The sequence below is a fragment of the Molothrus aeneus genome, chromosome Z (assembly GCF_037042795.1).
Source record: "Molothrus aeneus isolate 106 chromosome Z, BPBGC_Maene_1.0, whole genome shotgun sequence".
Taxonomy (NCBI): Eukaryota; Metazoa; Chordata; class Aves; order Passeriformes; family Icteridae; genus Molothrus; species Molothrus aeneus.
Genome location: NC_089680.1, coordinates 21,875,250 through 21,891,488, shown reverse-complemented (window position 1 = coordinate 21,891,488; position 16,239 = coordinate 21,875,250). Strand labels below are relative to the sequence as shown.

The window sequence follows — 16,239 nt, the reverse complement described above, 5'->3', positions numbered from 1 at the left end:
AAGCCATACAGCTATTTTAGAGACAGCAACCTGCATTACTAAAGGTGTGTATCCCTTCATGGAAAAGTCAGACGATGACTTTTGTCAGACATGTATCCCTTCATGTAAAGTCAGACTGAAAGAAACTAATTGTGGATTTCTTCAACAAGCATGAGACTTTCACTTTTCATAAAAAACATATTTGTATGAGAATTCATGTCACACTCCTCCAAGTTCATTAAAAGCTTCAAAGTTGATATATCTATTACCTAAAACAAAACTGGTAAAAAGAAATTACTGATGGCAACCCTCTAATTTTTAGCACAATTACATGGTTGTATTTACTAAACACTCCTTTTGTTTGACTTCTACAGTCATGAAGGTGTCAAGGCTTCTTTAATTTGCCTTTTTAAAAAAGAAGGCAAAAAATTTGGTCAAAGGAATTAGAGGAATTCATATAATAACATCAAGGAGCACAAGGATGTCTTTACTGTTTTTTCTGCTAGATGTCAAGGTTTTGAGAAAATTTAATTAGATGATCAGTCTCAGCCAAAAACAGAAAAAGGAGGCCACTTTAAAACTTTTCTAGATAAGTTGTAGTGACTATCCAAACTAAACTGGAATCAAAGTTGGATTTGGTTTCAGCAGTGATGTTAGATTGGAACAAAGATCTCTTGATGCTAAGAACTTCTGAAAGATCTAGTGAAGATTAAAACTGTTAAATGTTACAGTTTTAAAATTAGAGTCCTAATCTCTAAGAGATCTTTAAAAAAAGAAAATGCCTTTTTACTTACACTATTAGAGGAAAAATATACAAAAAATCCCACAAACTGAAGGCTAACAGGAATTGTGAATTTTAAATAGAAACAATTATTTGAAATAATTTTTTCAGTGAATCTAATCTTATTCTGACTCCTATCATTTACAAACTTCCTAAACCTCTTAGCTTTCTTACTGAGTAATTATATCCCATCTGGGACAGACTGGGACTGCAATGGGAGTTTGTACATAGTATCATTGCAGAATGCAGGACAAAACAAAAATTCTTTTAAAAAGCAAAATACTTATTCTCCTACTACATCTGGATAATCAGATGCTGTACCCTACATTTTCACTTGTGGACATTCCAGCTGCCAGTTCTTCAAAAATGGAGGCTTTGCCATTGAGCTATTTCAGTGGAAAATACAAAAAGATCCCTTTTGGATATAAGTGATAAAGTTTAAAATTGCATTGAATTTCAGAATTACATATTTTTTTGCTTCTACTACTACTAGTAGTGCTTTATTAAAGATCCTAAACAAATGCAGAAAATATTATAAATAAAGTCTTTCAGGTACTTGGCTATTGGCAGTACATTGAGAGTAACTAAATCACTTACTACTTTGTGCATCATGAAAGGTGACCACATCTAGTAACATGTGGTCACCTTTCATCCCTTTAAATTGCAAGCCTTCTATTCCTGTTCTCTCTCCTCATGTGTCCTTGCCTTTTTTTTTTTTTTAATTTTAGGTGGTTTTGCCATAAAAATAATTTTATTAGAGTTGTTTGCTTTTCTATAATTGGCTTATTGCAATTTTATCAAGCTGGAGTGTGAATAGAAATATAACTAAATGAATTTACAATCATATCAGCAGCGTTCTGGGCAGCTTAAGATAGTGACAACATCCAAAAGTTAGATCTACCTGTTATTTTGCTCTTAGTGCAACATTTAAAATGAAAAGTGAAAATCCACTGTTTTCAGTCTATACTATCTAACAAATCTCCTTGTGGTGACAAATGGAAATTTATTGGGGTTATAATTGATATGGGCTGAAGAGCAAATGTTTTTAAGGGGATGGTCAATGACATATGCAATGGAGCAGAAAGTACATTAAATTACTACTGCAAGTCAGACCCAGATTTTGATATTTTTAGGTGTTTTTATTTCACTTAAATTAAAGAAAAACATGAAATTGCTTGTTGTTGAGAGCTTTGTTTCTTCTCCCATCATAAGATACCTTTTTCCATCTGCCATCAACTGTTGAAGACAAGCATCAAACATTCTCTACAATGTAGTAACTCCAAAAGACAACCAATACAACAGAATTGAGTTAGCCAGGATCAAACACAATTCCTGCTGACTTTGAAGATGATATTTATCTTCAAACAATTTTCAAATATTCATGAAAATGGGAATTTCAAGGTGTAGAAGTGAAAGCCTCCTTCTGCTGATGATATTGGGAGTCCAACAACTGATTCCAGTGGGATCAGGATTTCCTTGAGTGTCTGTTGGGCCAGACACTGTAGGGTCTGGAAACCTACAACTCCGACTAATCAAATTTCAGATGTTTTGCTTTCCAGCATACCCAAGGAGAATAACAGCAGACAGCATGTCTTCCTTTCAGTAGCCAGTCATAAAATCCAATCAACTTGTGGATGATGAAATCATCTGTCATGTACAAGCTGTACTAAAGGAAATCTCCCACTTTTCAGCTTCAATGGAATGTCCCTCACAGACACTAATATTCCCTGATCTGTACAGCTTTATACATTGCTTATGTTCTTTGTTGTTCATATTTTTAACAAAGAAATACTAAGTTAGGAAGAAACTTAAAATGAAGCTAAAACCATTAAGCATGTAAATACATAATCAGGAAAAGTGTACCCTGTGCTGGGATCATGTTTGTATTCTATATGTCTTCCTTGCATTCTCTGTAGGAAATCCCAAGAATACACTGTCTGAAGAACAGGGCAACACTGGAAAAAATTATGAGGAAGAGAAACAAGAATTCTGCCTGCAGTGTACAGCTTGAGTAGATTGAGGTTAACACAACAGGGCATGCAGAAGTAAATAGTGAAAACTGACAACAAAACCAACACAAGGACTACATTTCAGATTCAAAACTAAATTAAAAAGGCATTAGAAAATTTTCATTATTTAACTTTTTCCACCTACAAAGATCAATACAGATTTTAAAGGGAGACCTATGCTTCAATTTTATGTAAGTAGAAATCTTCTCAATGACACTAACACAACAATGAGTTGTGCCTTCTCTCTGAGTCTTGGGAACCTCTGCAGATAAGCAGATCTGACACTGCTACAGAGTTGGAGAGCATTAACAAAGAGCTGAATTTTCCCACTGAACTGCCCTTTCTGAGAAAAATCTGCAAGGCTTTCATTGCCTACAAAGTTATGTATAACCAAACCACAGAGAGTTTTAATATCTGTGGGTAGGATAAAAGTTGCAAGCCTTCTCACCCTATAGTCATGGAAGTGCAACCTCTGTTACCTAGAAAAAGCAAGACCTACATGCCCAAAGTATGACAAGAATGAAATGGTTCCTGTATGTAAGCTAAATAGATCCACTCAGTAAAATAATTTAGACTTTGAATATCTACTTCTTTGATTGTCACTATATATTTATGATTGACATAAAAAATAGTCAGTGGAACCAAAACCTCATAATAAAATTGTCTTCACTAGCCCAAGATATCATTTTTCTCTATGCCAAAATCACACATTTTTATAGACAGCTCAGGTTCCACAGCTGTTACAGTGACATTTATATCTTCTGTGTGTTACAAAGAAGTTTGTAAATACAAGTGTATCCATTCTTGGCTTTGAAGTCCTAAGTAATACTGGAGGAAACAGCTATCTAATTTCTCTCTCTCTCTCTTTCTCTCTCTCTCTTTCTGACAGATGTGAACTAGGCTATTTAAAATATTGTCTCTGCCTATTTAAATAGATGTGCCCTTAGCTGCATGTAGCCCATATGGGTTTCTACTCTACTTATGCTGTTGCTGACGCTGGCATTATGGGGTGTTTGATGTTGGAGACACTTTTAAAATACTCATCTCATCTACATTATCATGGAAGCACAGGTATCTAAGTTAGAAGCACAATTTTGGTGGTCTCTACCACAGCTGAAATGCAGCGAAAGGTGGAAGAAGACCTTGCTGGAGAATGATGTGCCTCACTGCTTCACCTATCTCATCTAGATGTTTGAAAACTTTCCCAGGAAAAAGCTTTCTTCCTGCAAATGACTGTGTGGAGAGTCATGCCACCGAAAGCAAGAAAAGTGCCACTGCAGCAATGGTGACCCAGCAGCACCCTTAAGGTGCTCCACTAGGGAGAGCACTGCCACCAGGTCAAGGAGGTGGTATTTTGTTTACACCAGCGCTCATGAGATATAGGTGGGTGCTGGGACCAGTCCCAGGCTCACCAGTACAAGGCAGTCATAGACATACCAGAACCAGTCCAGCATTGGGCCACAAAGATTATGACTGGAACACTTCTCATCAGAGAGGCTGAGACTGTTCAGCCTGGAGGAAAGCAGGTTCAGGGAGCTCTTATCCCCATGTATAAGCCTGATGGGACAGAAAGAAAAAAAGGGAACAACACTTCCCTCAGAAGTCCCCATTGACAGGGGAAGAGTCAATGGAGATGAACTAAAAACCAGAAAATTCCATCCAGACACATATTAGGATGATGAGCAAACACTGAAATGTGTCTCCCAAAAAGACTGTGGAGTCTCCATTTATGAACATTTTCAAATCATGACTGGAAGCTGTCATAGTCAACCTGCTGAAGCCAATCCTGCTTGAGCAGGAGATTGTACTAGCTGGATTCTGTAATGCAAAATGTCCCTTTCAACCTAAATGAGAAAAACCACCTCACTTTTGTGAAAGCTAGACATATAAAAAGAGTATGAGTATCTGCCTGACATGACACTACACTTTGAAGGTCAGCCTAATTGTCTTTTTCATTGGTTTCTCACCATCGTATCAGACTGAATATCATGGGAAGGAATTAAAGAGAAAACACTGTATTCTGATTAATAGCTACTAATATATATCCAAGCCTGGCAGGGAGCCCCCATCTTCTCTGGCAGAAATCCCTTGCCAACATTTCAGTCTGCAGCTGAGAGGAGAGCTAGAATGGTCTCAGCACTGTGCTCAGAGGACTGTTTTTCCTTGATGGGACAGAAGAAGAGCCAAGGACAAGCAGAGTAGGAACAAAGTTGCAAGAAGAAGGATGCTCAGGTTCTTTGCAGGCCCATGGGTATGCCTAAAGGATGCTCAAGATTTATTAATTATTTAAAGCAGAGATAGTTAATAACATACAATATTACTTCTATAAATTTTGTCTAGATTTGTGTATTTCTTCATGTTAAATAAAATACTTTTGTGCCTATATAGTTCTGAAGATGTATTTCTTTCTTCTCTGGCATGGTGCTAGGAAGTGGTGAGGCCACACCTCGAGTGCTGTGTCTAGTTCTGGGCCCTCAGTTTGGGAAGGACATTGAGACATTTGAGCACGTCCAGAGGACAGGAATGAGGCTGGTGAGGGCTTGGAACACAAGCTCTGTGAGGAACAACTGAGGGAGCTGGGGTGGCTCAGCCTGGAGAAAAGGAGACTCACAGATGACTTTATCACTCTCTACAATCTCCTGAAAGGTGGAGTTGGTTTCTTCTCCCAGGCAACCACTGACAGTATGAGAGGTCACAGTCTTAAGCTGTGCCAAGGGAAGTTTAGGTTAGATGTCAGGAAAAATTTCTCAACTGAAAGCATGATTGGGCAGTGGAATAGTATGCCCAGGAAGACGGTGGAGTCACCACCCCTGGACATGTTTAAAAAAGGCTGGATGTGGCACTCAGTGCTGTGGTTGAGTTGATGAGGAGGTGTTAGGTATAGGTTGGACCATATGATCTCAAATTTCTTTTCCAACCTAGTTCATTCTGTCATTCTCTGATTCTGCTCTTTTGTGAAGTGCACTCAAGTCCTGCTGCATAACAGAATCAAAGAATGGTTAAGGTTGAAAAAGATTTTTGAGACCCATGTTCTGGAGATGAGGAAAGTGGAAGTGGTCAGGCTACTTCAGCCATGCAGGAACTGAGCATTACCCCTGAGCTGGTGTAAACTGAGCTGCCTGGCCTTACTTCTCTGAAGATACAGCAAATAAACAGCTTCAGGCAAACAATGGCACCAATGGCAGTGAGAACAGACATGATCTCACCTAGGCCATGGGCAGAGTAAAAACATAAGTTTTTTGCAAAATGAGACAAAAGCTGGGAGGCTGCTGAGTAACCGTCCAGGCAAAGGCCACCCAACCTCTGCCAGATGTCTTTTGGGTGAGCTGACAGTTTTCATGACATCTAAGAAAAGTATCCAAGCAGCAGGAGCAAATGAAGCAGAACAGCTCGCAGTGAATGGAAAAGTTGGAAAATTCTTAACACCAATATGTAGGAAAACAACAGCATCTACCAAGCCATTATGAATAATTCACTACTATCTCAAAAACTTTGAGTATTCTTCTTTATTTTCCTGAGAAGTATGAATGCAGGCTTTCTCTTTTTTTTGTCAAAACAGTGACAGTACTGTACTGTTCTGTGTTCAGTGAAGGAAGTGACAGAATTGTAAGCTCAGCTTTATGTAACAGAAGGTTACTTCTCTCACCAATAACATGCACCATATTTATATCTTCAAAAAAACCCTACAGATTATAAGATAAACAATTCATTTTCTGCAGAAGTACATCCTGTAGTTTTCCATTTTGGAAACAGGACTTGAGATGGGAATAGGAGAAAATTGCTTAAGATACCTGCTTCTCACTGGGGACTAAGCCATGACAGAGATTTATATCACACCCATTTTCATGCAGAGGATGTCATTTGCATATGAGTTATAGCCTTGTCACAAAGAGAAAGAAAGTCAGCAACTAGCTAAATCTTCACTTGTGGGAGATGTTTTGCTGGCCTGTAGCACCTTATCAGCAGGCAGAAAAGGGGTGCTATGATAATGAAAAAAATCTCATTCTTCCTGTGTCTTGAAAAAGCTGTGCAAGAAAAACAATGTAGCCTCAGATTGCACTGGTGGTCTAAATCCTCACTTCAGTGCTGGAATCTTCCCTGCTCAACAGAGTACCAGCAGAAGCCTCCAGAGGGAAAATGCTCCCTCCACACTTCTGAAGGAATCATCTTTACAGCAACCTACAGCTTATAGGGAGAAGGTAGGATTACTATTCACGGCACACTTTCATAAAAAATACCTACCATCTTATTCTTGCCCTGCTCCCACTGCAAAACAACAGCCATCTTCTATTAAAAAATGTAAAGGGATCTTTGCAAAACCTACACTTCCATAACCCAGGAATATCCCGTTCAAAACTAGGACAAAGTTATCTGAGTTTCAGGACTCAGAAGAAAACAGCTACAAATGATCAATGATTGTCATGATTTATGTTCAGGTTGCTTGGATTTTGGACTGGGGCCTGACCAACACAGCAGGTCAGATGATGCCATCCTTATTCATATGGGTAATGTTGTTATGAACAGACCAGCTGGATTGCAAGGCTAGCACTTAAGCAGAAGCAAATATGGCATAGGATTTCCTGGGGATTAATGACTGGCTGAGAGTTGATGATAGCCAGAAACACAGGCAGTCATTAATCTTAATCCTCAGGAAATGATGTCTATCAAGGTCATTATTTCTGTAATTAGATAAAAGCAAACAAATACCTAATGTCATACAGATATTTGTATTTTTAATGAATGATGATGTCTCAGCTGTAATGTAAAGTTCACATCTCATTAACAAACATCCTATACATTCACCTGCTAGAGTGGCTGAACTCTTATCTTCTTATAAGCTTTATGCTGAGACCAAGATTTTGAAGGGGAGAAGCCTTTCTTGTCTAGACTGTTAAATCCACAGCATGACTGCACACCTGCCTGATTATGAAGAGCCAAATATCCAGCAGCTCCCACTGATCTCAGATATTACTCATCTGTCAGAGGCAGGCTGAACGCCTTGCAAGCCTGCTGATTCTGGAGAGTTTGCAAGTTGGCTTTTAAAAGACAGCCACAAGCCATACAAAGCCACATTTATTATGTGAAAAGGGAAAAGAAGGATAGGGTCATAAGTGTGCAATAGTATATAGGGACTGCTCTGTTTATCGACATTTTTGGAAAGTAAATCTTACTCTATCATTTCATGTTATCCTACTTGCAATCAAGTGCATTTTTAATATGCTTTCAATTGCAGCAGAGGTTGGTTCTGACTTCACAAATGAATTATTCAGAAGTAAATTTGATGAGCTGGTTTTCTATAAATACACTGAATGTTAATGCAGTAATAATGGTGTGTAGGTCAAGCTGATCTTTAACAGTCATATGGCCTATTTATACACTCTATACAGCTTTTGCTACCAAGAGGATGCAGATGGACTTCTTTTCTGTCACCCTTGCAAAATCCACATAACTCCAAATGACAGTGCAGTGTGCCTTCTGATGCCCCCATTTCCCTTGCAATTGTTCAAGGGAATGTAACAGTGAATTTTATTACTGACTTAAAGAGAAAGAAAAGCTGGATCTCTCAGCAGCAGTGCAAAAATTAGAAATGTAACTTCTAAAGGCAATATTTGATCTGAAGCCCTCAAGGATCAAGCACAGAGCTCCCAGACTTTAGCCACACTTTTCCAGCCACTGAAAAGACAGTTCACTTGGCTGTGACAGCTGCAGTGTGGCTGGTGACTGATCGGGAAGTGATCTGATGAACGGACCCAGCAGTCCAGAAAGACAGCAAGTGCTGAAGAAGCCATCTTATGGGAGAAGGCTGAAAGAAGGAGGGTTCAGGTGAGTGAGATCCAGTATGAGACGGGCCAAGAAGTAAATGCTAGAGAAATGCAGTAAAAGGAAATGAGACAAGAAGGAGGAAGATGTCAGGAGTATGCCCAAGTGCAGGGTCTGCCAGAGTCCCTGTGTATGTGGTAGCTTTGATAGACACCTTTCAAACTTATTTTTTTATTTCAGAGTGGCACCTTTTAATGCTCTCATAAACTGTTTTTCTGCAAATCCAACAGATTCAGCAAAGGATGCAATTTTTTTGACCTATTGATCTAAGTCATCATCTGGCAGAAATATGAGGAAATTTAAGCTGACTAAAGCAAGAATGAAAAATTTTTATAACATATTTCTGCTCTTCCTTTGAGTGTGATCCATACTTGCATCAAATGATTTGGAAGAAACCCTTTAGCCCCATAGGTCACGCAGCAGGTCCATCACCATCCATTACATGAGTGCAGCAGAGCTAATTTTCTTTGCTTAGGCAAAACTCAGAACTGTTGCGTTTTTTTGGGAAAGGAAAGGACATGTAAATTGGAGAGAGCCACATGGGCCAGAGAAGGCCTGGTGGTACTCATTTACATTTCTACATCTACCCAGATAATGGGTTTATAGAGCAAAGGACTGATTTCTCAGACACTTAATAAATATTATTTCCTTCAATTTGTAATAGTGAAATGCTATCAGCTTAAAAATTACTTATTTGGCATGGTAAAAGACTCTTAAAATAAAGATGATGCACCAATTTGGTTCTTCAATGTCTTATACACAGATTAAAACACAAAAAGATGGGGAGAAATTTGGTCGGTAAAATTCATACAGATCCAAGAAGTTAATGAATATTGTATACAGTAGGTACCCACATGTATTTTCACATATAGTTTTTAAGTGAATGTCAGATTAAAATACAATGACATTTAACGTAGTAACTAGGATTACCTGCCTCAACCTGACACATTATTTACATAAAATGAATTTTTTCTTTAATAGAAGTTTGCAGAATAAGCTGAATACAGAATAATTAATACAGACACTCAAAAGCTTAAAATCTCAGAAAACAACATTAGTTGTTCAGTACTCCTCATGTATGCCCTCCAAAATGCCTGCTGTGCAAAAGATCTTGAAAGCTGAGTCTGTGTACAAATGAGGTGGTGCCTCAGAAAAGGTTAATAATGTGTGACCGAAACATGGATGCATTTTTCACAGATTTTTCCTAGTCATAAGTCTGTTTATAAAAAGCTAAAACCAGTGTTCCACAAGCAATTGAATGAATTGCACTTTCATGCTCTCATGAACTAAAATTTGAATTCTGTAAAGTCAGCAAAAGCTTGAAATACTGGCTTCTTTATCTATACCAACTTAAATATCTGCACATACATAGGCTATTTCCCAGCAGCTTTTAGGCCATTTCCTCAAGGAAATTTTGAATTAAAATACAGAGTTTACAGTAAATGTAAGTAGATTCTTTTGCCCCTTTGTAAATTTAGTGTGCTAGTTTTAATGAAATGTCCAGATAATGAAATGCACTTACTTGAAGGCAGGAATACATTTCTATTCCCAGTTTTTTTAAAGAGTATTACTTCCAGGAGAAATGAAAGACTTTGGAAAGGAAAAAATCTGTAAGCAGTGAAGTACTACATGTGAAAAAACCCTGAAGAAAATGTTACTGGATTAATCTAAGATTTATGCATTGCAAACATCTCCATCAATCAACAATCAATCCATTGTTTGAATTGTATCAATAGTTTTACTGACATATGAAAACCAAAATTGAGTTACTTGACAAACTTAATTATAAGTAATACCTGTTTGTCAAAAATGTAGGGGTTTTGTCTCCCTTAAGATGAATTTCAAATTTCAAACCCCTTTTGTCCTTCACTGTAATGAAGGGGGAAGCCTCTGGATCACACTACACAGCACAAGCTTACTATAGCACAAAAGTCTGAACATTGAACAAGCTATGTATGGGAAACAAGTGAAATAAGCTTGAGCAATGGAAAAGTGCCTGAGACATGATCTTATTCTCAATTTACATTAGGTTCAAATTGTGCTCCAGTCACGTATTCTAGCTTTCTTGTAGTCTTCAATCTGTAATGTATGCTCATGTGAAGTGCTATACATAGTTTTTGGTCACTGAAGTTTGAAAGGTCTGTCAGTAACATTTTAGGTCTCTTTAGAACATCCCTTTTCTTTCACATGTGCTATTTCTCAAGACAACTATTAGTGCAGCAAGAGAAGTCCTACACATACACAGACATCAAATAACACATGGATTTGATTTTTTTTGGTTCTTCTACTAGAATCTGAGAGTCAGATCACTCCACAATTACAAAGCCAATATCTGCCAGCTTCTCAGATCAAAGCAATGGTCTTCTTGCTAATTTGTCAAAGAAACAATAAATCACACCACACTTGGATAAAGCAAATAAATCATTTGCATACATGTAACACAGAGGTATATAGGCTGCATTTTTATTAAAGTCAGCATTAAACAACCCGAAGTCAAATCAACAGATTCTCATTCTTTTCTACAGTGCTCATGACAAATTATCCATCGCTGTGACTTTTTTTTAAATAAAATCAAAACCAGGGAGGAAAACAAAAAAAATCTTTATGAAAGTACAGGACAATCCAGTTTCTGTAGCTTTTACATTGCTGCTGAAGCCAGGAGAGAAGAGAATCAGTATTTATGCACTGACCAAGTGACCAGGTGACCAGTTTTAGTTTTACTGTAATGAACACATTTCCTAAGTTGAAAGTCTTGATGTGAGTATGTAAATCACACTATAAAAGTGCAGAACTCTCTCAGAAAATCTAGACACATTCAGAAAAGACTGATAAAAGCAAGAGAAATGCAAAAAACAGTTTCATGGAGAGAAAGAAAAAATAAAGCATTTGTGGTTTTTTTGCATCAGGAAAGCAAAAAAAAAAAAATTAATAGACATACCTTCGGCAAGTGGGTCAAGTGTGTGAATCATGAGCTGGAAGATGCTGTTCCTCATTAGACTGTTGTGGAGCGATGCAGAGCTTCCTCCCCGCTGGAGACGTGGCTTGGTCTAGGGTAAAAAATATGGTGAAGAATTTAGGGTCTTTTTGTTTTTTGTGTGGAACAATGTCTGAAACAGTATGCATTAATCTCACACCTCACTGTACGATGAAACATTTTGAACTATCAAATATAGCAGGTTATGTTAAACTACAGAATTTATCATCCATTGTCATAACTATAATTTCTCTGGAGGGGATGGATTGTCAGAACAGCCATTAGTCTCTTAGGACTCAGGAAAAAATATGGCAAAAAGAATCTTTCTTTGTGAAAACTCAGAAAGTGTTAAGAAAATGAAAACTTCAGACTTGCATCAGGAAGAACTAACAATTTGTTTCTTTGCAGAACCTTTTGCTTGAATCACTGAAGTAAGTTATAATTTTTATTACTTCAGTACATTGCATATATGCGTATGATCAAAATTATGGAGAAAAAGGGCAGACAGTAGTATCCTTTTTAATGGCACTCAGTCAGAAACATGCTCCTTGCTTTGGCTGGATCCACTGGTCTCATGGCAAAAAGAGACTGAAAGTGTGGTAAGGCAGTTCAGACATCTGCAGCAATGAATCTAATGTACAAGCATATTTTGCATACTTGGAATGAAATACAAAACATAGTCTGAGATTCTGTTCCCCAAGCAGTTGTCTACTACAATAACCAATGCATCGTATATATCTCACAGAATAAGACTGGTTTGTGGCTGTTGGTTTCAATAAAAAGGATAGTGAGAGCCAACAGACTACTGACTAGAAAGACCCTGAAATCCAATTAGACGAAAAAAACCAACACTGAAGAAAATAATATTTGGCAAAAATACATGGATTAGTCTTGGTATCATACACATACAAAGTGATAAATTATAGAAAACAATAAAGAATACTAATTCACTGTTTTATGTTTGAAAAGAAATTATTTCAACTCTGTAGCAGTATAGGAGGAGAAAGAAATCCCAGCAATTTAGAAAAATGTTGATGCACAGCAAACTAATGTAAGGCTTGTCTCACCACCCTCCTGAGAAACAAATGCTCAGATGTATAATTGCTGCCTACCGTCAACGTTTGGTCATCCTTGTCTCCAGCATTAGGTGACTGCATGAATAGGAAAAAGAACAAAAAGAAGTGTCAGATGGAGCACATAGGGAATGGAAAGGCAATAGAACATCACACATGTCTGATCCTATGAATTCTGTTGTGATAGATTTTTGAACAACTCAAGGCATCCCACTGATCAAGTAAATCAGAGTAAATTCACGCTGCAATGTGCAAGCGCCTTTTACTCTTGTCAGTTTCTTGGACAGGAACTGTTTTCATTTCAGGCCTGGCAAAGGAGCTGGGCTGCAGATCACAATGTTCACTTCAGACAAATTACCCAGGGAGGCAAACTCCCTGTACAGAAACCAGTTTGAGAGAGTGAAGATAGAAGACTAAGAGCAACAAGAAACTCAGGATTGACCAACTGTTCCACAAAAAAAAGTCTAAAAAGGAGTAACCTTTGTATTTTGCAGGAAGAGACTAGGCAAGGAAATGAAAAAATGTGTTTCCATTTTACAACACCCTACAAATTACCATTTAGCTCTGATTAAGGGCAAGCAGCATGGCACACACTGCCCTGCCATGAAGGAAAATGAGACTCTGAATGGGTCTTAAATTATTTTCTCCATCTCAAAGACTCTTTAGTGCTATGTAATACACAGAAAACAAATTACATCACAACTGTTCCACAGAACAATCTCTCCCATTCAGTAAAACACAGTTTTTGGACACACATCAACAGTGATTTTTTGGGCATGCCTTTGGGGCTAACTAACTTTGAAGGTTAAGTGGAAGGCAAGCAGCCATGAACAAACACTAATGACAGAGCAAATCCTTTATGTGCCATAATAAATACAACAATAATGATAATGAGAACCAAACTCCTTGTCAAAAATGTGCTGCTACAGCTCTGAGTATTAACTCAAAGAAAAGATAATCAGACAACAAAAACATCTTTATTCTAATAAAGGAACACCTGTCACCTCTAAAATAAATCTATCCTTGTATAAGAATAAAATAGGAAAAAAGTTTTATGCTCTATTGAAGAAAACTATCACAAAAAGAACTTTGAAAGTAATAAAAAGGAAACAAAAAGAAAATACAAAATCTGTGCTCTAAAATGTCATTTTAAAAGTAGATGCATCTTAGAAAATGTTGGCCTAATGTGTACATATATATGGTTATATATTTTACATATTCATGCGTTTCAGATAAAAACACACAAAAATGAACAAATCCACAATTTATATATGAGTATTTTGAGAAACCTTCAAAAAAAAAAAGGGAAAAAAATCCATCTCACAGCATAATTTACAAGAAGGCAAAAAGGACAAGCTGGGGTTGTCTCCAAAAAAGAAGGAGGTTAGGGTAGTTGAGTCCTAAGGATCAGTGGCTGTAGTTATAGAAGTAATGTCTGTGATAGATGGATGAATGTGCAGAACTGGAACTTGATTAGAAGTTTAAAAAATGTATTATTTGGAACTTTGATTTTCTGAAGATAGGAAATCCATTTTTTATTTTTAATATTGAAAGACATGAGAATGTATAATTGATGAAACTGAGTAAATTGTACTTTCTACCTGACAAAGGTCTGAAGACTATCACTTTTCAAAATTTCATGTTGAATGAAACATTTCTCATTTATTTGAAAAAAGAATGAGATGAAGCTAAATGAATGCATAAAAACAGCTAGTTGATAATTTGCACCACACAATTCAATTGGTAAAAGATAATTATATAAAAAACAGAAAGAACAATGAAACACATTTTCCATACGCATTAAGGAAGCAGAAGTGTGAAATAATTTAATTATTTGCCAATACAAATTGGGGCATACACCATGAAATGGATTTTTTAATTTATTTTTTCCACACTTGATTAGCCATGTAATTGTTTCTGAGTTTAACTTGCCAGTCAAGTTATATTTTAGCAGAAATATTCAGGACAATTTCAAAAACAGGAATGTAACAATTGTTTGACATTCTGGTGATATTAAATACTTATATTTCCTGGATTCTATCCTGGAGAAACAATTAAAAAACTCACCTTTAAATAGTGTCTTAAACTATGACAGTGAAAAAATCAGTGTTGCTGTCCACAGTACTGGACGGCATTTTGTCCAAACCAGGATGGAAAATTAAACTATTTTACTATTGTTCACAGCAAATTTTGAACATGGTCTTTGCTATTTAGTTTTGGTATCTACACTGTATGGGAAAGCATCTTAAAGTATCATTTTTCCCTTACAGAAACATTGAGTATTCAGGCATTTTATGCCACCTTAATTTGAGGCAACACTTGAAAACTGGTCCAGTTGGTGGTGTTTCTTTGCACTGGGAGCAAATACTGCATTTGTGGAACATTCAACAATAATATTTAAAAGAAAATACACAGTTTCTGTAAAAGATAGGTTTGTTCTTAAATCATGGCAACTGTTGCATGTTAGTTCCCTTAGGATCAGAAAGACATGAAGGTTCCATGTCTTATAAACTACAAATATTTCTGAAGATTTTGCTAGTAAAAATTATCGTTTGCAATTGCATGCTTTAATTTCTTTAAAACCATTAATTTATTATGATTCTGCAAAGTGAAAAAATTGCTTTCTAGCATGCCTTCTTATTCAATATATTTGGGGCACAATCCATTATCCTGTTTTTATCAGAATTATAAAATGATTAATCATTAAACAGATCACTAATTTTTTTTGAGAATTCAATGGAGTATTTGTTAGTTCTCCCATTCCCCATGGCAGGACATAAGAATTTGTCCATCCTTCTGCCGCCATCAATGATCATGTATTCAAGCTTGTTCCAGATGAGCTAAAAGTCTTAAAACATTTTGTTTCAGGAAGGATGCATTAAAAATGTCTACTTGCTATGGAGTGTGACCGTGTTCACAGGGGTTCTTGGATGAGGGAAGAGAAGAGAATGTTGACTCCATGTTCAGAAGGCTTGATTTATTATTTTATGATATATTTATATATATATTGCATTATAACTATACTAAAAAGAAAAGGAAGGGAAAGGTTTTCTCAGAAGGTAGCTAAGCTAAGAATAGAAAAGAAGAGAATGATAACAAAGGCAGCTCTCTCAGACTCTGTCCAAGATAGCTCCATCTTGATTGGCCATTAGTTATAAACATCCAAGATGGACCAATCAAAAATCCACCTGTTGCATTCCACAGCAGCAGATAACCATTGTTTAGATTCTTTTTCTGGGGCCTCAGCTTCCCAGAAGGGAAAATCCTAAAGAAAGGATTTTTAGTGAAAAAGATGTCTGCAACAATGGAGAAATGGTTTCTGGAATTCTTTTTATATGTCTCTCTTCCTCAGTGAACTAGGTTCATCAGCGATTGAGCCTGACAACTTCCTTGCCTTGTTTGGGAACATATGTTATTGAAAACAGGGGTTCTGAGTGATTAATGCAAGAAGTGATGGCTCACTAAGTGCCTGGTGAGTATCCCAGTGCTTTCCTTTGACATAAAGGGCATCATAAAAGTCAAACGAGGAGCAGAATCTAAAAAAGCTCTAGAAATTTGACATAGAGCATCCCTGTTAACAAAAGATGGCTAGTAACGAGAATC

General features: G+C 36.9%; 1 protein-coding gene across 1 annotated transcript in view; it reads right to left on the bottom strand.

Moving 5' to 3' along the window:
* The window catches only part of SLC24A2 (solute carrier family 24 member 2), a 106,123-nt gene that overhangs the window by 37,361 nt on the left and 52,523 nt on the right, over positions 1-16,239 (bottom strand). Inside the window, exons 3-4 of the mRNA XM_066569286.1 lie at positions 12,676-12,714; positions 11,528-11,636 (exon numbers count right to left, since the gene is read on the bottom strand). Coding sequence (XP_066425383.1) covers positions 11,528-11,636; positions 12,676-12,714 — 148 coding nt within the window. The remainder of the gene's footprint in view (positions 1-11,527; positions 11,637-12,675; positions 12,715-16,239) is intronic.